The 24,146-nt window shown below is 42.2% G+C and overlaps 1 protein-coding gene across 3 annotated transcripts; it reads right to left on the bottom strand.

Moving 5' to 3' along the window:
* CBLN2 (cerebellin 2 precursor) lies at positions 456 to 15,210 on the bottom strand. 3 transcript variants are annotated; one of them, XM_021073355.1, is made up of 6 exons: positions 14,236 to 15,210; positions 7,417 to 8,662; positions 6,938 to 6,985; positions 5,278 to 5,798; positions 2,478 to 2,597; positions 456 to 2,210 (listed from the first exon to the last, which is right to left on the bottom strand). In XM_021073355.1, exons 4-6 carry the CDS (start codon positions 5,632 to 5,634, stop codon positions 2,013 to 2,015), a joined length of 675 nt encoding a protein of 224 aa, XP_020929014.1. In that variant the 5' UTR covers positions 5,635 to 5,798; positions 6,938 to 6,985; positions 7,417 to 8,662; positions 14,236 to 15,210; the 3' UTR covers positions 456 to 2,012.

Raw genomic sequence — 24,146 nt, 5'->3', positions numbered from 1 at the left:
AACATATTTTTTCCAGGTATAGAATCCCCACTGCATTTCTTACTTGAAAATGAAACCCAATGCTCCTCCACCCTCATATGTATCTTAGAAAAAACAGATGCTCTTTTCAAAGGTCAGTTGCTTGTGTATCTGTGTCCTCTGACTAAAATAGTGGATTGGGACCTTGCACCACATCAAAGATTAAATATGATGAAAGCAGACTGCCTCTTCATAAGGCCTTCCGAATGCTATCTTTTTCATATGATACCCCCCAAAATCTGTGTGAAAAATATATATTTAAGTGCTATATACATCTGTCTAGCCCCACAGTGAGGTCTTTGTGTGTCTGTGTTTTTCTGTGTATTTTTCCACAGAATCCACAGTATGCGTCTAATTTCCCCACACCCTTGGTTCCTGGCCTTTATTTACACATTGACTTTTGGGAGTTGGGAGACAACGTGAAGGGAGAAAACAAGCCAGACATCAAACCCATTTATTCTGAATCTTAAATTATGATTTTTTATCATCAATATTTTGGTTACATTGTTACACAAAGGACAAATTAACATCTGGTTTGAGGTCTCTTCTTTGATTGCTTTGGAATCAGTGCCATTTCCTTGGCGTATGAATCCTGCACCCATCAACTCTCAGCTGTGTCTTAATAAATACTGATGTACAAGGTGCCAAATAAGAAGGATGGGGGAAATGCCTGTAGGACACCTCTGCCAATACCTTCAACCACTATGATTTCCAGGTGGCCTCCAGCCAGGTGCTCCCAGGGGAAGGTCCACACCCTCTGCCCAAGGCAGATCAGAAGAGGATCCTGGAGCAGAGGAGCTGGTTGGTCCCTGATTCTGAGGTGCCTCATGGCAGTGTGCTCACCCAGAAGTGGATCCAAATGAACAAAAACAAGCTGCCTGGAAAACCCAGGTGCATTCGGCAAAGAAACCACTATGAGATTGGGGACTTGGTCATCACAGCTTCCATTCTCTTCTGACATGATTCAGGCCACCCAGGAACATCAGGCTTTTAAAGTATTCCAGAATGTCAATTAAAAAAAAAAAAAATCCAGGTTGTTAGTCCTAAAAGTGCATCTGAGAGAATCTCTTTGAAAGAATAAGCAGGAATGTCCATTTGTCATTTTTACTTTGACATACAGGTAACTTTTGTTTGATTTGGTCTCATCCAACACAAAATAGACAAGTATTTTTTGATTGTTTGTTTTGCGTTGTTTGGTCTCCTCCAGGAATTCAACACGCGTTTTCTCTCCCCACCCCAGCACAAAAGATAAAAGGAAGGGAGCGAAGGGAGAGCTGAGTGTGAGAAGAAAAGTAAAGCTTCTTGGAGGGAAAAATTCACACAAATACACAAACAATACAAAACAAGAGCTGCGGTCCAATCGTGCAAAATTTGCTTCTCCGGATAAAGCACTTCTTGACACAATGTCCCCTTTCCCCTCCCCAGTCCTCCCATCCACCCACAGGGGTGGGTGGGGTGGGTGGAATACAGCAGGAAAGTGAAGCCATTCTTTTTCTTAAGGCTGAACAGACATACGGAGAACAGGTTTCAAGGACTGGCGGGCAAGCGGGGACCTGCTGGGCTCTTGATTGTTGCTTGGAGCCCAGCCTGCAGCCTGCAATCCATCCCGGGGTCAGGGGTCAGCGGCACTCCTCACGTGGGGGTTGGGGACAACAATACCATGTACAAACCAAAGAAGAAAAGTCAATGGTCCCAACAATAAAATCCGATATTGACTTTACAATCACAGGTACAAATTGCTCAGATCGATAATTTCATTTCTCCTTAAGACCTTGTCATCTAAAACTAATTAGAGGCCAGGTTCCCGAGGCATGGTCAATCTTGGAAGAAAATACTGGAGGTTCAGAAGGTAATCACTCTGCTACCGCAACAGTTTGATGGAGGAGGTGGGAAAGAAGTTGTCCTGTTCTGGCAAGTTCAAATGCGGGGTATTAGGAAGGGTGGAATCCTGGGTCCATGGGACAACTTCCCCACCAGCCAGGGGTGCTGTGCATTTATAGAGGGAAAACCAAGAAGCCAGAGAACGTGGAGTACTTCCAGCCGCCCATGAGGTTGCCCCTCTCCAGTTTGAGGTGCACTTTGTCTTCCCTTTCCATCAGCAGCAGAACACCGTTGCTGGCAGCTTCTCTGGTGACGTCCTGATCCCCTGCAAATGCGGAGATCACTGGGTAGCCATTCTGCATTAAGCTGACCTGCAACACAGACAGAAGGTAAAGTTCAGCAGACTACGAAGGACCCCACCTCCATCTTCTTTTTCTTGTCTCCCCACCCCTATCCTGGCCGTGGCATCACGCCAGGGCTGACCCAGAGGACTGGGCTGGTTCCCAGGCCCCTGTCGGCCCTCCTCCCTTGTCCTCCTCCCCAGCTCGCCCCAACCTCCCAGAGGCTGTGACAAGCCATGCAGCCATGGGGTCTCTTTCCTCCAAAGCCCAAAGAGTCCAGTTGTCACGGTGACCCACCTGGATGGTTTGTCTGTTGTACACTTTGACCACATGGAAGCTGAAGCTATAAATCCCTTTTCTGGGGGCTACAAATATACTGGAAGCGAGATCGAAATGGTTGCCAATGTTTACCAACACCTGGAAGAGAAGAGGGGATACAGCATGCACATAGCAAGCCCCTTCTCAGCCTGTTTTCATCAGACACACAAAGCCACCAGCACTGGCTCCTTTAAGAGCTGCAGAACTGCTTGCAGCACCTGCTCAGGGAGCCGGGGAGCCCCAGGAGGGAGGTGCTGGAGTTAAACATCCTACAGCAGGAATTGATTCCCAAAGGGTTCTAATAGAGTGTAGCTTCAGCAGGATGTCTTTAGAGTATATTTTATTTATGCCCATTGTAAGTGTGCATGCAACCTGTGGGTGCTGGGGCAGGGCAGAGAGAAAGAAACAGAAGAAAACTGAGGTCAGTAACTAAAACTGTGAACTGAGTCTGTTCAGAGCTTTGTGGGATGCTGAGGGACTGGAATGTGAAGCTTTGACCAAACAGAGCACCACCCTGAATGGGTACAGAAAGGCCTGTGGAGTAAGAGGCCCAGTAAGTGAGACAACTCCTGTCAGATAAAGCTTGGGATAAATGTGTTTGCTTCAGGAGAGGATAGACTGTGCAAGGGTCTTGTCTCCAAGTTTCCCAGCCCCAGGCAGGGCCCCTGTGCCACAGTACAGTAGATGCTCAGTAATGGCTACTGGGCCACAGTCCATAAACATCAGCTGGGCCCCTTTTTCTTTACTTTCCTCCCTGTGCTATCCACTCCCTAACCTGGTCTATGATATCATCCAAAGAAGCTTGAAAAACTAAAGGGCCAGTGGAAAGGCAGCTTGGGCGTGCTTAGCTCAAACTGTGGGAATTCCTCAACCTGCAAGTATAATGACAAAAGACACAAAATCACATGACCCTCCGGATGCTAGTTCTCAAATAAAAGACAGATGAGGGGTGATGATGCCAAAAGCAGAACCTGGATAGCGGAGGTTCCCACATGAATAGACTCCCTTTTCAGATGTTCAAGGTGGAATCTGGCCCCTCTGCCTGGACCTGCCCGCATTCTCCTCATGCACAAATGCACAACTCAGTGAAAATAATAACACGGCCCACCTGGTGTTCTGGGCATTTAAAACTAATATCCAACAGCAACAACAAATAACAGGATGGATAACAGGCCACCCCCAAGGCGACATGCAAGGCTGCCACTGATAAGGGCAGGGGTGACTTGGGGAATGAGCCATACCAGCTTCTTCAAGGGGCTCAGAGAACCACCTCAGCCCTGGACTGCAGGGCTCAAAGACACCCTGGCTCTGTTGTTAAAGGTGATGTGCTACAGAACATCATCCCCCTGTCACCAAGGCAGTGCTCTCCAGCTGCCTCAAGATGCTTTTAAAAAGAACAAAGCCTCCTCCACCCAAGCCCTTAGACTGCTTCTCCCAACTCCACTGTCTCAACTCAGTCACCGCCGCTTTTAATTCAGGAAACTGGTAAATTCAAGGCCCTGCTGTAGAGGAAAGAACACCCACCAGCACCAGAAAACCGGGTTTCAGTTACTCCGTAAGGGGGAACAAGAGAAACATCATTGAATCTTCCCCCTCACAGTTTGCTGATCTATAAAATTAGAGCTTACTACTACTTATCCTGCCTACGTCAGAGTTCCTGACACTCAAACGAAAGGATGGATATAAAAATGCTGTAAAAGCTGATTCACTGCTGTCTGCTTTAGCTGGACATAATAAAAATAAATATGTTTGTGTCTTTTTAAAAAAATAAGATTAAAGAGAGACTCCCTCCAACACTCCTACTCCCCAGTTTCAAAGATGTAATACTTAACAAGGATTAAAGGTCATAGAAACATGAGTCTAAGAAGAGGCTTTGGTTTGGGCAGACTAATCTGATTCAGGTGTGACCGTTGGTTAACAGAGAGAAGGGAACTCAAGTGTGCAAGGCCAAAGCTGCATTTTGTGGGAAGCATTTTGGCAAAGGAATGGAATGATGAGGTAGAGTTTGGAAACTCTGGCATCAGGAGCCCAGAGAAGGGATCACCAAGGGCGGATCCTATCTAAGACCCTTCTGCTTTGAACCCAGAGCAAGAGGTTGAATCGCTAAGGCAACTTAAGTCACTGCTCTTTATTTATTTATTTATTTATTCATTCATTTATTTTTAGAACCACACCATATATCATAATGCTATGCTATAATTGCATGTTATGTTGTATATACTGTATTTACCATGTATTGCATTTACATAACCACCCTGTTTTGTTTCTATATAACCATCCCTGCTATTTCCCCATTTGCTTGTCGTGAAGATAAGCATCCTTTCCCCAGTTCTTTCCAAAATAAGCAATAGGTATATATTTTCTGAGCTTTGGCGGAGACCTTCGGGGACACCCCCCCTCACCCCCGCCGCGCTGAGCAAGGAGCGGTTTAAATGCACTTTGTCTCTAAGTCTGCCAGCGGAGTGGCTGAAGCCCACCCACCAAAAGAGATGGCCCTCACCCCAGCGAAAAGTAAAACGTGCGGTTTCCTTTGGGGAAATTATTTCAGGTCTCTTTCTAGCTCTGCAGGACTCTTAGCTTTACAGGACTTTCAGTCACCAAAGTGCCAACTGAGCTGATTAGTTATTTCAAAGCTACATTGTGAAAGGAGAGTTTTCTGGAGAAGAGAGAAGGGCAGGGTTGAGAGGAGGGAAGAACCTGGAGGCCGGCGACAAGCCCGCGCGCCAGGCTCCCGCCCTCCCCTCACCAGGCAGGAGGCAGGGGAAGGCCGCCGGCTGACCTGGTCGAAGTAGATGGTCATGGTGCGGTTGCTCATCTCCGACGGCTCGTGGTTGGTGCTCCGCGTGGCGGAGAAGGCCACCTTGGCGCTACCTGAGCGTACGGAGATGCCCAGGGAGGAGGTGACTGCGCCGTCCGCCGATGGGCTGGAGTCGCACACCACCAGGCACTTGCCCTCCAGCACAATGGGCTCCGTGTCATTCTGCGCCCCCACGGGGCAGCCGGCGGGCAGCAGCAGCAGCAGAAGGGCCAGCGCCGCCCCCAGGCCGGAGCCGCAGCCGGCTGGCTCGCGCAGCGCCCCCCGGCGCCCGGGCATGGTCAGCGGCGGCTCGCGGGGGCCCCGGCCGGGAGCCGGCATCTGGGCTCCGGGGGCAGCGCGCGGGGGCGGCGGCGGGCGGGGGCTGGAGGAGGGTGGGAGGGCGCACAGGAATGCGCGGGACCTGGGGGAGCCTCTTCTGGCCTTTGTCCCCTGCTCTGATGGTCAAGGCCAGGGTCGTCCTCAGAAGAAAGGCTCCAACGGACCTGTCGGGGCAAAGAACCCAAACCCTTAGGGAGCGAGGCAAAGGTGTGTGGGGAGAAGGAGCGGAGAGCAGGCCCCTGAGGCGCTTGAGCCCCCTCTCTGGAGACCACCCTCTTGGCCCACCGCACCGCCACCCCTCTCCAGGATCGGCACAACAGGTCCCAAGAAACGCCAGGGCGCACTGGCCAAGGCTTCCCCAAAGGCTCCCGGGCGGCGCGCGCCGGGGGTGCGGTCAGGAAAGGGGCTGTCAATTCGCAGGGCCTCAGCAATAACGGTCTGGTCAGTGACCCTCATGGTCAACGCCATCCCCGGCCCATTCAGCCCAAGGCAGAGGACTCAAGACACGGGCAAAGAAAATATCCGCTAAGGCTTAATAGCTTTAATTTTAGTGGCGTTTTCTTTAAAGCCACATCAATAAACCTTTTTCCTTTCTCTTCTTTCCCTTGCTTCCTCTGTCTCCAATCTAGAGATTTTTTAAAATAATCCTTTTAGTGAAAATCCTGTCCTTTCTCCACCCAAAGAGCAAATCCCCACGAAGCTCCTTAGGGTGAGTAAGATTAAGAGGAGGAAAAAACAAAAACCAGAGGGAGAAATCCTAAAACCAAGCATCCACTTCCAAAGTCCCCCTGCCAGAAACGAGCCCTTTTAGAGAAGCCCCTCGGATCCCTCTCTCTGGCGCAGGACCAGAGGATTCCAGCGGTGGGAACCCCAAGCCCTGCTTATCTTGCAGCTTTTGTTTCCAGTCTCAGGGCTCTTTCTCTCCGGACAGGAGCCAGCCCCTGCAGCTTTCTGCCAACTTCCTTGCCCGTCTTCACTTTTACCCGGGCCCCTTCTTCCCGCACTAAACTAGACAGACCATTCCAATACCAAGCAGAGAAACAAAAAGCAAAGAAACCCTCTCCCCTCACCGCCCACAGTCTCCGAACAACTCCTCCAACAGTCTTAATATAGTCTTCCTAAGACGAGAGAACTTGTTTCGCGATGGGTAGCCTCCCTCCTCAGCCCCTGAACAAATTGATTTCGATATTCTCCTCCCGTTCTCTCTCCGTCCAGACGCAGACTCGCCACGGTCCTCATTGAAATTTACGCACGAATGCAATGAAGGCGCGGATCGCTGAGGGCAGGGGCGGGTTGAGTTTACCTGGAACATCCATGATGAGCGAGCACCGCTGTCCGCGAAGTTGTTCTGCTAGGAGAAGATGAGCGGGAGCTGGCGGGAGGAGACACCGAGCGCGACCCTTCTCCCCACGCGTGGCCAATAACCGCCCCGCCCCGCCCTGCCCTGTCTCTTTCCCGCGCCGGCCAGCGCCCCGCACCCGCGCACCGCACTCCGCTCCCCGCACAGCATAAGTCTCGAGCTTCGCACCGGTATGTTTGGCGTCTCGCTCCGCCCCTTGTCCCGCACAGGGTCTGCCTCGCACCCGGGCCCGAAGCCTCGGAGGAACCCTCCCGTCCCGCGCGCCCGCTGCTGCCTTGCTATCCGCTGGATCCTCGGACCCGGCCTCTCCTCCAGTCTCCAGACTGGACGCCCTGAAGACTCTGAGCACTGCCCCCTCCCAGGCTGGGCACCCGCGCCCCACACCCGCGCCGTGCCCTGCACCACCCAGGGCCCGCTCTCACCCAAAAACCCAGAGCGAAATCCTCCCAGACGCTTGTCTTAAAAATTAGGCAACCTCACAAGAGCCGGTCGCGCCTCTTCTTTTCGAGTCTTTGTTTTCTTTTACAAATTCTCTCCAAGTCTTAATCCTGAAGAGCGTGACCACTTTCATAATTAATGGGTAAAGCAATTTTCTTTAAAAAAAAAAAAAAGAAGAAGAAGAAGAAGAAGAAATAAAGAAAGAAAAAGAAATGAGGACTGGGATGGAGAGAAAAATCTTGGGATCTTGATGGTGTAAAAGCTGTGCTTCCGGAACCTCCAGTTTGGGAAATGTCAGGTTTGGGCAAGGATTAAAGAGGCCCCTCCGCCTGGGTTTCTGTGTCTGCTCCTCTGAACCTCGGGGCTGATGGAGCGCGTTGGCCCTCGCGCTTATTTATTAAAACGCCTGCTCTGGGCTCTAACGACCTGGGTAGACACACCGGTTTCCGAGAAGCGCCCAGAGCGCGGGCGAGGAGCACAAGCACAGACGTGGGGCGCCACCTACGGGCGCTGGGGCTTCCCTGCCGCAGTCTGCGGGCGAGCTGGTTCGGGGAGAGAGGCGGGGAGTCCCAGGGACTGGGGTAAGGTTTGCTGATAGTCTTCTTGAACCCTCTCCCCCCACCCCAAAAGCAGCCCAGGCCTTTGCAAAAATGTCACCACGATAAGCGATCTTTCCGGTATCCTCCAATACGCTGTCTCTAAGAAAGTGAAGCCACAGCCTGGATTTTGCAGATCTTCACTGTTCTAACAACTCTGCCAGGATGATTTATGCTGCAGTCAGTTTATCATCGCTTATCGTTGTCTTCGGAACCCTTGCACAGAGCACCGGGCTGTATCGTCCATGCTGCCCTTAAACAAAGACAGTATTCAAATGGGCACTCTCTTTATAACCCGACTTATAAAAACGTCGTTAAAAAATACTTGGTCCTTTGACTTGCCTAGTATGCTTTTGCTGATAGGCTGTTCAGAAATAACCCGTAAGTGGGCCAGTGCTATTCCAAAGAGCAGAACGAAAGTATATCTTACTCCTCCAGACTTTGCAGCTAACCCTCTTTCCTTTGAAGATTTCAGCCAGGGTTCTGGTTTCACCCCATAACGTGGGTCTGTTCAGGTAGGGAGTTTTCAAGGCCTTATTTCCCTTAGGTTCTTGCGTGGTTTCTCTCTCTCCTTAGAACTGCGAAGGCCTCATCTCTAAACGCTAGGGATGAAATTGACTTCAGATCGGTTCAGCTGAAATGGATGCGTAGGAAGAGAGGTGCAAAGTGAAAACGGAATTGCATATTGTTACCTGAAACAAGGTATTTAGTATGGTAATAAAAATGTGATTAAAAGAACTTCTGAGCCAAGTGTTTTCTACGTACGTAACATGAAAAATAGAACAAAACAGCCCCCAATCCGTTATCCTCCTAAGGATATTCTCTGAAAATGAAGTTCTTTGCTTCAACATCTTTATGGCATGCTGGTTAGATGTACTGTACTTTGTCAGGAAACATTGTCAAAGTCACCGTAGTTTGTTACCATGTTTTTTATGAGTTAAACACCATGGAAATTGTGCATTCTTACTGTTTTGTTCATTCCAAGATCACATCAATTTGACAATCTTATTGTCAAAAGAAGCACAACTCTACCTTTCCATCATAAACTGATTTGTGTGCAAACACAACTAGCAAAGGACTCCAGATCTTTGAAAGAAATGTGAACCTAGACTGAAAATTAAACCAATTTGAGGTTGCTAATTAAGTAACAGTACCTCTCACACATCTGTACCTCTTTAAATAACAGCTCTATCAATTCTCACATGTTATGCTATAAGTATTTAGTTTGACTAATGCAAATGCAAACACACATGATTATCACCTTTGGGGAGAAAAAAACCAAAACTCTTTCCTATGTGGGAACAAAAATGTTTAAATGATGTAAATAATAAATCTTTATATAGTGGACTTAATTATGGGGTTAGAGCAAGTGTTCTTATAATGGGAAAAACAGATTAGGTTTAAATTTAGGTTTGAGATTATTTTTAGAAGGAAGTTACTAATTGTGAAAAGTAACAGATTGATATAGAAATGTAACATTATTTATTCACTGATTAGATGAGTGCTCTGTCAATAAGGGACATTTAGATTGTCTTTTTGTGATGGAATTTTAGCCCATAAACACGCTTTGAAAAACTTTCAGAATATTATTAAAATTTAAATGTGAACATGTTTTCTACTTACCGCAGGGATTACCTTTCATTTCCATATTACCAGTAGTTGTCATTACTACTAAAACAGTAGACTCTATGCTTTTAAGTGTAAGGACATCTCTATAGACAATAACACTGTCAAAAATATGTTTAAACTTTAACTATTGAGGAATAATTGACAAACATAATCGTATATGTTTAAAGTATACAGTGTGATGATTGGACATACATATACTTTGTGGAATGATTGCCAAGATCAAGATCATTAAAGCATATGTCACTTCCCATGGTTAATAGAGGTTACTCTTATTTATGTGGTGAGAATGCTTAACATCTATTTTCTGCAACTTTCAAGTGTATGATACTGTATTATTAATTACAGTCACCATGCTATATGCTAGATCCTAAGACCTTATTCACCATATGACTGAAAATGTGACCCTTTTGACCTACTTCAACCCATCCTCCCTCCCCTCATTCCCTGACAAAACCACTATTCTCCATTTCTATGAAATCAGTTTTTTGGGGTTTTTTTTGTTTTTTTTAAGATTCCACATATATCATAGAGTTTTGGCTTTCTCTGTCTGGTTTATTTTACTTGGTGTAAAATCATCCAGGTTCATCCATTTTGTCACAAATGGCAGTGTTTCCTTCTTTGGGGGACTGAATAATATTCTGTTGTGTATAAATACCACATTTTCTTTCTTCATTCATCTGTTGAAAGACACAGGTTGTTTCCATTTTTTGGTTATTGTGAATAGTGCTGCAGTGAACACTGGAGTGCAGGTTTCCCTTTGAGATACTGATTTCATTTTAAATATTTAGATATATACCCAGGAGGGGATTGCTGGATCCCATGGTAGTTCTATTATGACTTATTTCACTAAAAATATAATTTTATAAAATAACTAGTAAATATATTTCCAATGTGGCATGCTGATATTCTAGAATATTAGTAAGATATGGAAAATAATAATTTAAATATTATATAGTCCTTAAGTCAAACATGCTAAATATTTTTTTAAATCGTTTATTTATTTTGGACTTCCTGCAGCATATCCCAGGCCAGCGATCAGATCTGAGCTGCAGTGGCAACCTACAGGATCCTTTAACCCACCGCGCCAAGCTGAGGCTCAGACCTGCATCCTTGTGTGGCAGAGACCCTGAAAAGCCCATCATGCCACAGTGGGAACACCAATACATGCTAAAGTTTAAAGTGTAAATACTCAATGTTAAGTGGGCCCTTTAATCTAATTAATTAGCTACATAAGTAAAAATCTTTAAAAAGTGAAGCCAGTTCTAATTCAGTTCAATAGAAAGATCAGGTAAACTTTGTCTAAATAAGCAACTGGTTTGTAGTTTTTGACTAGAATTACTAAAAAATCATAATAGGAGTTCCCGTTGTGGCTCAGCAGGTTAAGAACCTGACTAGTATCCATGAAGATGCATGTTCGATCCCTGGCCTCACTCAATGGGTTAAGGATCCAGCATTGCCGTGAGCTGCAGCTTAGGTACCAGCTTGTATCTCGGATCCTGCCTTGCTGTGACTGTGGTGTAGGCCGGCAGCTGCAGCTCTGATTTGATCCCTAGCATGGGAACTTCCACATGCCCCAGGTGCAGCCCTAAAAAAAAAGAAAAAGAAAATTTTAATTTTAAAACAATCTTTGTAATCTGGTCAAACTGGCTAAAAATTTGTTGAAACTATTTGCATTATGTGGTCATATTACACTAAACAAATTACCTCTGCCATTCAAAGAGCATACTAAACTTATTCTTCAAGATCACATACCAGCTATTTTTTCTGACATAACATTTCAACATTCAGTAGAGATTCTTCAAAAATATACTTTTTATTTTGCTTTTATTAGCAAACTGATAAAATATAGAGCAATATTTGGCCACCATGTGATACTCTTTCTCCAGTTTACAAAATGAACATATTACATTATAAAAGGATACTTTTTATTATTTTAGAGTGCCTTTTAAACTTAAAAAATAATCTAGCTATCTATTTGGTGGTAAATATTAGGGTTTGTGAGACTTTATGAGGCAAAGGTATTGAAAATATACAAAGTAGTCTATCTTATTATTATTCCAATGCTTCATGCTACTGGATTCTTAATAAGGCATATCTTAAAATTAGTATACAAGGAAAATTAGTAACTTAATGGACTTCAAATTTTTGAAACATGGTACACCAGCAGACACAAAAACTATTGGTTGGAAAAGAAACAATTCATCTTTATTCTTTTCAGCTATGTCTCATTGTCTTATGTAATCCTAATATCTAATTTCTTCTATTTTATGGTAGGGAATGTCTCTATTGCAGTACCAAATTGGGTCAAGTGCCTACTGTTAGTCACTGTAATTCTATCAAAACTGAAGTCTTTATAAACAAGGACGCCTTTTGTCAAATCTTATTTCTCAATAAAAGATAGATAACACTTCTAGAAGAAACTTTCTCCTGCAAACTCTTGCTTAAAAAACGCTATTGGTTCAGAAAGTAGAAAAGAATCATTAATATATAGCTAAAGCATTTCCTGACTTTTTATTTAAAAGCTGTTTCTTGTAGTATAATTGCATGACTTTACCTTTTTTTTAATTTTTATTACAGTTGATTTACAATGTTCTTCAATTTCTTCTGTACAGTAAAATGATCCAGTTATATATATATATATATACATATATATATATATACATATATATATATGGCTGTTTCTTATAGTATAGTTGCATGACTTTACTTTTATTTTTTTTAATTTTTATTGCAGTTGATTTACAATGTTCTTCAATTTCTTCTGTACGGTAAAATGACCCAGTTATTTAATGTTTAGATATAGTTCCTGTGCTATCCAGCAGGATCTCTGCTTATCCATTCCAAATGGTATAGATGACTTTCCTTTTAGAAGGAGCTACATATGTGTTTTAAGGCTCTTTATATTCAGAACATTTTAAGACATAAATCATATATTTTTACCTAGAAAGTAATTTTAAGATTAAAACATGCATGATACAGTAAAAAAAAAAAAAAAAAAAAAAAAAAAACTGGTTGCTCTCTTGTACTTTCAGAAATTTTCTAAAAGGCGATAGGTCAATGTGTTTTTGCCTCTCGAATGTTTCCCTATAAGAATACATTAGAAAAGCATGTTCTATTTGTAATCATTCAATAATGCTTTAAGTCCAAAAATTCTGGAGCTATCTGTATATAGCCGTATTCTTAAAAGCTATCTGTATGCACTTTGAAGAATACTTTGGGCTTTCTGAAATATGATTTATTTTTCAACTGTCATTAAAATTAGGAGCTATTTCATTCTTACCAGAGAACATGTTTATATCCTTAAAAAGCAACAAATCACAGGATACAATGAGATTAAAGGAGTGAAGAGTTGGGAGTTTAGGGAAGAACCGTTTCATAGGTTCTGTTGGAAGGAGGTGTGAAAGGTGAAAGAGGTGATCCTGAGTGAGCAGATAACTCAGTGATTCCTGTCACCTTCCCCTTTAGCTACCTTCCATCAACTCAATGACCTGGGAGTCAGGAAGTCTTTCTGTTGTGTAGCTGCAGTGAACTTGAATGTGGGTGGGAACAGTTCAGTTCAAGACAGAACAAATATAACTCAAACATGGCCTACACTGGTATACAATCCTTTGTTGATTTTTCAGAAGCTCTGTGGTAGCAATAACTAACTATTCCATGCTTGATAGTCACTGCTGATCCTGAGATGATTTGGGGGAAAGAGAGCATCTGAAGGAAACATGAAGTAAGCACTCAGCGGACTGTTGTGTTTTAATCCTGAACCACTTGAAACTGATAGTTTCACAGGGTTGCCCCTTGCCCAAGCTGAGCTCTCCCCCGGGAGCCGTTCTTCTGATGTAATCCACTATAAATGCCATTTTACACTGATCAGAAGTTTTTAAGAGAAATATGGTTATCCTCTGCACAGAGAGCAGAGTGTGGGAAGAAATATATCTAAGAAACATGTCTCTACCTGAAAGTGAATGATGTGCTTCCTGGACATTTGAGCAAGCAGTGAGCCAGCAGCTGCGGGATTCTGGCTCTGATCATGTACCTACAGCATCTGTGGTTCCTAGCTGAGCTGCCCACAGACCACCTTTCTCCTTCACTTCCCTCAACAGAAATGATTCAGGCTATGGGGATGTACTGTAACACCACATTCATGTAGGAAAGGTGGAAAATAAAATTAAAGAAGGAGATTATATATGCCCATAATCCCAAACTGTAATGATCATGTGAATCACCTGGGAAAATGGACATTCTGAATCACCAGGAAATTCTACATTTCTAACAAGCTCACCGTTGAGGATTTGGCAGCTCAGGGTAGCAAATATCTATTCCTCTATTCTCTCTCTCTCTCTTTTTTTTTTTTAATGGCCAAACCCATGGCATGCAGAAGTTTCCAGGCCAGGGATGGAACCCAAGCCACAGCAGGCAGCAATGACAGTGACAATGCCAGATACTTAACCCCCTGTGCCACACAGTTAACTCCTATTCCTCTCTTCTTATGGGAAATTAATGCATATCTTAAAAATATTCTGAAGGTTTACTCTTAAGAAATTTTTGAGCAGAACATAGTTAAGTAGAAGGAGTTAAACTCACATGAACTTGGGAGTCAGTATCCAATTGGCCGGTCATAAAGCTGTTCTGTTTCCTTATTACCCCTTGTAGCTATGTCTTCAGGTCTGATGTGCTGTATTCTATACACATTATTTCAAAAAGAAAAGAAGCCATGTTGGGATCAAAATCTTATACAGAACATCTGTTCTTTTCTAAAGGCTCATTTTGGCAAGATGACTTACGGATAACCAAGGAACAGGAGAGACAGCTTCCTAAATACATTTTCAATGGACAGCTAGAGACTGGTCATTTATTGTCCTGTAAAAGATGGTACTACCAGGCATTAGTCCATAAATGTAAGGAGAGGGGTTACAGCTCATTTGCAGATCACTAGACAAACACCCACCTAGGGATGAAAGTCTTCTGTGACAGGAGCCTTCTGTCTCCTGAGTCAAAGGTGTTTCTTGGCAGCAAAAGTCATGGGAGACCAAGGTTGATCCTAGGATCGCTGGGAACTGGTGAACAGACACCAAAGTCAAGGTTCTCCTGGGGGGAATGTCAAAATCTTCTTCTGTATATGAGTTGTGGGCTCCGTTGACTCACTCCAGAATGTTTTCAAGTTAAAAATTCCCTTTAAAATCAGCAAAATGTGGGACAAATGCATCCTTTGGCAGGTTGACTAGATTTAAGTTTGATAAATCATTGTTCTGATTCCTCATGATAATCTGCAAGAAAATATATGGATTTCCCTTCAGGACCCTCATCATTTCCAATAAGCACAACCATTTGTTCCATCTCTATTGTATCTCAGGTGCAGATGATGCTGTGTTATTTCTCTGGAGGAAACTATAGCCATAGACACTTAATGAGTCAAAATGCAAAAAGTCAGGAAAAATGCTGATTTATCATCCATGCAGAGAGATGACAGGCCGGAGAGATAGTTAAGTCTGGGCTGACACTGTCCTGCACGGTCATGGGGAAAATGGGCTTTGAAAAAAGAAGACAGGCACTTTCATTAGTGATGGGATATTCATATTAAATTTCCTAGATTCTGAACCTTAAGCAACTAGACTTAGTTCTACTAGCTCTCAAAAGTACCAAAACAAAAAGTCCACATCATGAAAAACGGCCTAACATAAAGTGCATTACTCAATAGAGAGGTTTCTTAAAATATTATTTTCAAGCCCTCAATGTGCCTTTAGGAAGCTTACAGTGAATACTGAGAATTAGATAGTTTGAGTTTAATTCATAATGTTAAGATATTCTGCACAGGATAGTTTTTACATGTTGGATTAATCCTAATATGTTTCATGATTTATTTCTATGCATTAAATAATCCCCTAAAATAATGTACAGTGATTTTCTTACTGTCTTGTTCACATCTCTCTAGTGGCACTGATGGTGGGTCCTGTCCTAGGATTAGCTACCTGTGTGTCCTGACCACCAACAAACTGTAAATTCTTTGCCAACAGTTACTATAACTTCTTTTGTTTGTTATTTTTCAACACACCTAACCATGCCCCTTTGCTTGTTGGGAATTCTACTTCTGGTTGCATATTGATAAATTGACTCTGCTGCTCATTAAATAGCAATTTAAAGTAATTCTATCATGTGTCTTCATGTGCATTTTCAGAAAAGCCTAATGGGCAAAAATATTTGAACAGGTAAAGACAAAAATCCAAAGGTCAAGTTTTTTTTTTTTTAACTAACCCACCAAGAAGAGTTTGAAGAGATTTTGTTTTTGTTTTTTTGGGGTTTATGGAGGTTTCAAAGTTCAGCAACCTGGTCCAGGAGACACCAATGTGCGAACAGAAGATGGGGACTGCTTTTAACACCAAACTTTCCTTACCGAGCCATTGTAGTTCTAAAAAAATCTAAATCTTGCCTGAAATAGAATTGAACATAATTCACAAATTCATAATTTCAAATTTTGAAAATTTCACAAAGCTCTCAGAAATGGAAGGTTGACCCTTATGCATGTGCTTCACCTGCACACCTTCACCTGAGTCTGTACGTTGGCAGAGCAGGACTGATGCTAAGGCCTCTTACCTTATGCACAGGTGTGGTGTAGTTTCCATGGAAACAAGAATGAAGAAGTATCTGACAGTTAATAGTGTTGTTATACTGAGATGTTCAGATAATGCACATCACGTGAAATTATTTGAGCACCATAGTGTGTTAAACAAGTATTAATTATATAGGTTAATATTAGTCAGTACTTCTGGTTATTTCATTAAGGAAATATTGCCCTTATTTCCTGACCACAATTTATACAGGGAGGAATCTCAACAGAAGCTTTAAACTTAGAATGTCATCTTTCTCTTTTGTGATTTTGTGATTGCACAATGAGGCTGAACTTTTATGTAAAAACGTTAAATATTGTTTTTGGTTTGGGTTTTGTTATTGAGTTTTGTCTCCAGCTCCTGGGTTCCCTTAGCCTTTCGTTTCCCCTTTGTCTGTACTGTTCTTTCAGTTTTTCTGGATCCCACTGCTTCTTAACATGACCCCCCTGGGAAAGGTATTTTTTCCAAAGAAGAAAGAGATTTAAATTAGGCTATGAGGAGTTCCTGTTGTGGCACAGTGGGAACAAACCTGACTAGTATCCATGAGGATGTGGACTCGATCCCTGGCCTCCCTCAGTGGGTCAAGGATCTGGCTTTGCCATGAGCTGTGGTGTAGGTTAAAGATGCGGCTCAGATCCTGCATTGCTGTGGCTGTGGTATAGGCAGGCAACTGTTGTTCCAATTTGCCCCCTAGCCTGGGAAACTCCATATGCTGTGGTTGCTGCCCTAACAAACAAAACAGATAAATAAATAAATAAATAAATTAGCCTATCATACAAATATCTCATACTTTATATTTCTTCTCAAAAAGCATAAAACAATCAACAAACTTCTTGCTTAAAAGTGTGATTCAAAACAGCCTTTCCTATAATATGATGTCATCAGTTTGATAAAGGAACAAAAAGTAGAACTCCCAAAATGTGGAGAAGAGGCAGTGACACTTGTGACCTCATTTTTCTTAAAATATGTTGTGATGCTCACTAAAATTATGGGAAAAGATACATCATTGACAAGGGATAACTGCCACTAATAATATAATCAAAATATTTCTTTTAAATGTTGAATGCAGGAGGAAAAAGTAAAGGGGGGTGTTGTTACAGAGCCAAACCCCCATCTTTGTAGCAGAAAATCAATAGACACCGAATAAAGTTGATAAGTTTATGAATAGATATTAAGTCATATTGGTTAAACTTTGGGAAGTCATAAGGGGAATGAGGAGAAAAACAAAAACTGTTTTTAAAAAAGATGATGACAGGAGTTTCTGTTGTGATTCAGTGGGTTAAGAACCTGACTGGTTCAATCCCTGGCCTTGTTCAGTGGGTTAAGGATGTGGCGTTGCTGCGGGCTGGTCATAGATCTCAGATGCAGCTCAGATCCCCCTTTGCTGTGGCTGTGGCATAGGCCTGCAGCTGCCGCTCTGATTCAACCCCTAGCCTGGGAACATCCATATGCCATAGGTGCAGCCCTAAAAATAAATAAATTAATTAATTAATTAAATGACAGGCATTAGGAAAGTGTCAGGTAAGAAATTATTAGAGGTATGACTTAATCCTACGTGTGTCTGTGTTTTTTCATTTGCTACTATGACTGCATTAGTTTGGAAATCACTTTTATTAAAAAATGTAAAATACATTGTCTTAATATACCATGATCTTCTCTAAGTGCACATTTTAATTTAGTGCAAAGCAGTCTTGAAGAGGAAGGACTGGATTCTGGAGATTCTTCTGCAGGAACAGAGAGACGGGCCAACTTCAGGAACCATAGAGGAGAAAGTGTGTTTCAGGGCCTTCCTCTCAGGCCTGCACCCGTGACTTACATTTTCACTTAGAAAAGACCAAACTGGATCCCAGGCCTGCAACTCCAAGGGAGACTTAGGGAAATACAAGTGCAAAGTAGGGGTCCCCACATCCTCCTTCCTCAGGGGGTTCAAAGTTGAAATAAGTCAAAAGAAGGAATCACAGACTTCTGTCTATAGACGCAAAGGGCAAGTAAAAAATAGAGCCCAGGAAAAACAGCAAGGGATCCTCACAGACAAGCTTAGTAAATAGACTAGGAACTTATAATACTACGCATGCATGTGGGTGTGTGTTTTAAAGATTCACTCACTTAAAAATGTAATTTTAATAGCTAAATTAACATAAAATATGTTTTAGTGATCGAAAGCTCAGGCAAATCTTTACGTTTGGATAATTTTAGTAGCAGTGGCTAATTTATCACTGGGTGGCTATATAATATACCTGCAAGAAAACTACCCAATCCAGGTCATAGAATTTGAGATGCAACGGAGTGATGAAAGCAGAGCAAGATTGCAGTCTATAATTCAAGTCTAGAAAGCTGACTGAAAGGTGTAAACTGACCCCCCAAAATCACACTATTAATTTTGATTGATGTTATAAACTCTAATAAAAGGTCTAGACTGGGAGAATCTTGAAACATTTGGCTAAAAGGCTATTTGAAGACAACTGTCAGATTCATTTTTCAGCTTTATGCCTATTCTTCATTACCATGCCTCAGTGCAAATTGATTACATTACTGGGAAGTGCATATTTCTGTAATGAAGAAATATTATAGCATCCTTTGGTTCTCAATCCTGCAGGGAAAGAATTAATAACTAATCGCATAATCTCTTCTATAATTTATTCTTCATAATCCTTAGAGTATAACATGACTAATTCTGTTAAAGGGAGTGAAAATCATAAGACTATTAATATTTGTTGTTTTCATTATGACTTCTTATTCTGGTTTGACTGTGATGAAAGCAGTCAATTTGAAATGTATTATACAATTTGAAATCTATTATGCCTGATTTACCTAGCGGATGTTCAGAAGAAAGTCACAAGAATAGTTTGAAAAGAAAAATAAACTCCTTTGCCAGACTCTTGGACTTCTACCAAAATCAAAGCAGTAAAGATTATGGAAAAAAGAGAGCGTTTGAAGAAGATGATTTCTAGTTATTCTAAGTGGGAACATTGTTCCCTTTCCTTTCAAGTTTCAAGCAATGGAAGTAAGAGTCGGAGTTTAGAATTACAACTTAAAAGTGGTGCATATTACATAGTTCTTCCTATTAACCTGGGTATATTAAACAGGGAGATTGGAATACAAGACCAATAATTGTTGTTTAATAAAGACCAATAAGTCACTTACCAAGCAAAATTAAATGCCTTCAATAAAATAAAATAAAACAAAATAGAAAATTCAGATGAAAGAATTTCAGTGACCAAATGTTAAATTTGATCTCTGATTAAGCCAAAATGTCTGGCAAAGCTCAGAACAAAGGTTAAATTTTGAAAAAAAAAAATTTGAAATTTTGAAGGTAGTCTCTCACCACTGCAACCACTCTGTTCTGCTCCTCACTACTGATTAACAAGAGAAAAAATAAAAGAGCAAAAAGGGCATTTACTTTCCCTTAATTCTTAACTATTACATATGCAGGGAGCTGAAGTCACAGGGCTGTATTTAAAGTGGGGAGTACTTTACTCTGAATGTGTCCTGTTAGGAAGAAGCTGGCAGTTGGAGAAGTTACAGAACCACACAAATGCTCAATCTGTAGTTAAAACTGTTTTATTGTTGTTTAATGTAATCAGTCAAAGGAAACTAGTTATTCCTGGGGGGATACCTATTGATGAGGATCAGAGAAAGTCACTAGAACATTTGAGTGTGCCTGGGTGCACGTGTATTGGGGTGGAGGATATAAAATCTTATTTTTCAAAATCTGGAACCACATTTCACATTACATTAATCTCTTTCCATTTAATTTATCACGGGCGTTTTTTAAGTCGTTTAAACTCAAATGTGAAAATAAAACAACTTAGAAATCCCTCCTTCAGAGGAACTAAAAAGCCAGAATGTGACTTCTTCACAATCTTGTAGCAAAGTAGTAACTATGATGTCTAAACTTCCATGAATCCTTACTATGGGCGCAGCACTGCTCTGGATAAACATCTGATTGGGGGATTTGAGTCAGTAATTTTGGTCGCCAAATAGTTCCCAAGGTGAAGTCTCACTTTGGCGTCCCCTTGTGGTGTAGCAGAGCAGTGCAGCTTTAGGAAAACAGGTGCATTAGAAGTGCATCTAGCTTCAGGGGCTTATGGCTGGTGAAAAACTCCTCAGACCTGAGCTGTTTGCTGCTTGGGAAGGGAGTTGCTCCATTATTCTTAGTCACTGGTGAAAGGATATGGAACAGAAACCCTAACTAACTGCCATGTGCATGTATCATGAGAGAGAAATAGGTGTTTCGGTTATAAGATATTAAAGTTTGGGGTTGTTGGATACTGCAGGGTAATCCAGGCTCCACTGGCTGGATTTAATTTAATATTTTTAACCAGATGATACACTTGGAATTCTTAGTCTAATGGTAATAATTCAGACAAAAAGAAGAGAAAGCATTTAGCAAGGATAACTTACCTAGCTAGCAAATGGTAGATCTGAAGTTCTACACCTGATCTTATTATCAGAAATTTTCTAGTTGTATATCAGTGAATATTGTATCCCATCGTATGAACATCAATTAGTGATAGCTACCATCTACTATTATCTTTAAAAAAATTAAAGCAAAAAAGAAAGAAAGAGGAAAGAAAGAAAGAAAGAAAGAGAGAGGCAAAACTTCTCATGATGTAAAAACTCATTTTCTGTGAACTTGGTGTGGTGTGAAGAAGAGAAAATAATTACTCAGCATAAAAACAGTTCTTTTCCATCACCATTTCTGTTACATTGGAGTAAACATGCAGGAGAGTTAGGCAGCAATAAAAAATTCTAAAAAACTACTGAGATTATTTGCTATAAGACTGAATAAAGATGTTCCATAGCAAATTACTGATAGACAGTTTCTGAGTGCTTTGTGAGCTGAAAATATAAAACCATAGAGAAACTTGGAACAACAAGCAGGGTCAGAAAGAAATCCTAGGGAGTTCCCATTGTGGCTCAGGCGTTAACGAATCCTACTAGGAACCATGAGGTTGAGGGTTCGATCCCTGGCCTTGCTCAGTCGGTTAAGGATCTGGCATTGCCGTGAGCTGTGGTATATATCGCAGACGTGGCCTTGCTGTGGCTGTGGTGTAGGCCAGCGGCTACAGCTTGGATTGGACCCCTAGCCTGGGAACCTCCATATGCTGCAGGAACAGCCCTAGAAAAGGTAAAAAGACCAAGAAAAAAGAAAAAAAGAAAGAAAGAAAGAAATCGTAAAACCAGAAGACTTTTAGTTAAAGATATGAGATAAAGGATCAAATCATATACAGATGTATGCTTTGAAACCACACTCATAAAAACAGAAAAATGTCTTGGGCCATATTATATTGATATCTAGAGAGTTATTGAAGAAGGAAAGTATATCATTTTCTACCCTATAGCATTTCCAATGGGTCCTTATCTTTGTTTGCCATATAGACAAATAAAAATATGACAAATATGGTGTGTGCACCTTTACTTTACTTTTTTTTTTTTTTTTTTACGGCCACACCTGTGGCATATGGAAGTGCTTAGACTAAGAGTCAAATTGGAGCTGCAGCTTCCAGCCTACACCACAGCCACAGCAACACTGGATCTGAGCTATATATGTCACCTATGCTGCAGCTTGAGGCAACTCAGGATCCTCAACCCACTGAGCAAGGCCAGGGATTAAACCCACGTACTCACAGACACTATGTGAGATTCTTAACTTGCTGAGCCACAATGGGAACTCTGCTACTTTGCTTTACTTTAACTTTACTTGTAAATACAACATTTTTTTTGTTTCTTTTCTAAAATAAATTCAAAATGAATGACAAGGTAAAAGAAAATTTAGAACAAGGATCAGTAATAAGAATGGGTAGAATGATTGGCTATCCAAAGATGATGAAGTGTCAAAAATGAAATATGGTTATAAAGAGTACCTGGAGGGGTAGAGTGAAGAAAAAGTCAACATTCGGGACTTCCCTAACTAGTGTGGGCTGCCTATAACTTTGAGGAACCTCGTGGAGAAATTGATGCTAATAGTGTCTTTGGCTATGTGGTACCAGCTTGACATCTGGAGAAGCTGGAGACTAAAATCAGTCTAGTGATTGACCAGTTACACATTTGTGACTGACCCCCAATAAAATCTCTAGACAGGAATGGGTGAGTGAGTGCGCATCCCCAGTTGGCAGCTCTCTATGTGTATTGTCACGTGTCATTACTATGACATGTAGTCACTATCTGCCTCACTTGCCTGGAGGAAGACAGCTGGAATCGGCATAGGGTCTCTCATGACCTGACCCCATACACTGCGTCCTCTGCTAATTAGAATCCGTAGGCCTTAACTATAATACACTCTCACTGTGAGCACAATGGCTTTGCCATGTTCTGACTTCTACTAGGGAATCCTTCAACCTGAGGGTGATCTCCAGTATCTCTCAAACTCATAGGTGTTCTCCAGGGAGGATGTGCAAGGGCTCTCCCCCATTTACTCCAGCAGATGGTTGTATGGCTTAGTCACCCCTATAATACAACAGTCTTAAGGAGAAAAGAGGAGAGGCATGCATGAGAGCAAAGGGCAGATATAGGAAGCATGGACCACTCCAGGATCTGAAGTCAACTTATAGGTGATCTTATCAATATTTTCTCTGTGTTACTCTATCTATAAAGTTTGAAAACCTCAGTAGAAATTGGGGCTGTGAAGTGCAGTCTGAAGCAGTGAGCCATCCCACAGTCATCTGTACCCCCCAGGCCAGCAAAGATCAGATCTTTGCTGAGATTTCTCTGGGTGGTTATACAGCTTGCACTAGATATTTGGTGCAACACAATCAGCAGTGGGGTACCAATGAATTCTCTTGGCAATTTGCAAGTTCATGTTCCTTAGGTAAAGAAAATGCTTTCCCTGCAGCCTGCCTGGACCAGGTGAAGTGAACCTTCAACGGCTCTCAGAAGTAAGGAAAGGCCTACTCAGACCACACACCAGGTGGGCTGTTTGGGATTCAATGGTATTTATGGTTTTCTTTCATTTTAATATAAAAAAAACCTCATTATTGACTGTTTAAAGAAACAAATACTTCATTGACAGTCACAGCTGAGGTAATCTGAAGGACAAGTGGATGAGCCCTTTGGTCGATGTGGAGCTGGGTGTGTGCTTGAAAAGTCACTTGGAGGAAGCACCTTTCATCACAGATGCCAGGCTGGATTCAAAAATGGCATCCGACGCTAACAGATCCATTTGATATTTTGGAGCATAATGCAAAGCTGGGTGACGCATAGACACAGGTGACATTATTTTCTGTAGACTTTGAAAGGGCACTTCATAAGGTAGAGGAGATGAAAGGCCATTTGGAAATGTTGCCCCTTGGTGTTGCCGAAATCAAAGTGAATTGAAAGGTGGTTAAAAGAAAGATTCAGAGCACCTTGAGTTTGTAGTCAGTCTAAGGCACTCTCCTCAGTGGCATTTGTTAATTTTTTATGTGCTCATTGATCAAATAGCTATCACTTTGGTTCTTTTCTCCATGGGGATAACAGTATTAGCTGTGTTTTCTCTGAGCACAGGAGGAGATCAGTAAGCTGAAAACAGGCAGAGGACGATGCTTCTTCCGCCAGCCCCCAGCTGTTTCCCACCCTCATGGGCAGCAGCTAACCAAGGGGTTCTTCTTCACCAGCAAAGGGCCTTGTGCACCCACGTCCATCTTCCTCCTGAAGAGGATGGGTGCAGGGAGGCTGGGTCCCTCCTGCACCAGGAAGGCAGACCTGCCACGGAGAGAGACCACCTGCACAGGAGGGAAAAAAGACTTCAGTCTGTTCTAGAAGGCAGTTCAGCAACCCATGTGCACCACCAAGGGCTGTCCCCATACCTCTCAAGTATGGCGTGGGGTGTACTTTTTCACCCAGTGAAGGATTTTCTAAAGCCTAAAAAAAAAAATATTGCAGTAGCCTGGGGGACTATAGGAAAAACTT

The sequence above is a fragment of the Sus scrofa genome, chromosome 1 (assembly GCF_000003025.6).
Source record: "Sus scrofa isolate TJ Tabasco breed Duroc chromosome 1, Sscrofa11.1, whole genome shotgun sequence".
Classification (NCBI taxonomy): domain Eukaryota; kingdom Metazoa; phylum Chordata; class Mammalia; order Artiodactyla; family Suidae; genus Sus; species Sus scrofa.
Note: the sequence above shows the minus strand (reverse complement) of the source record. Positions and strands in the feature narration are given on the sequence as shown.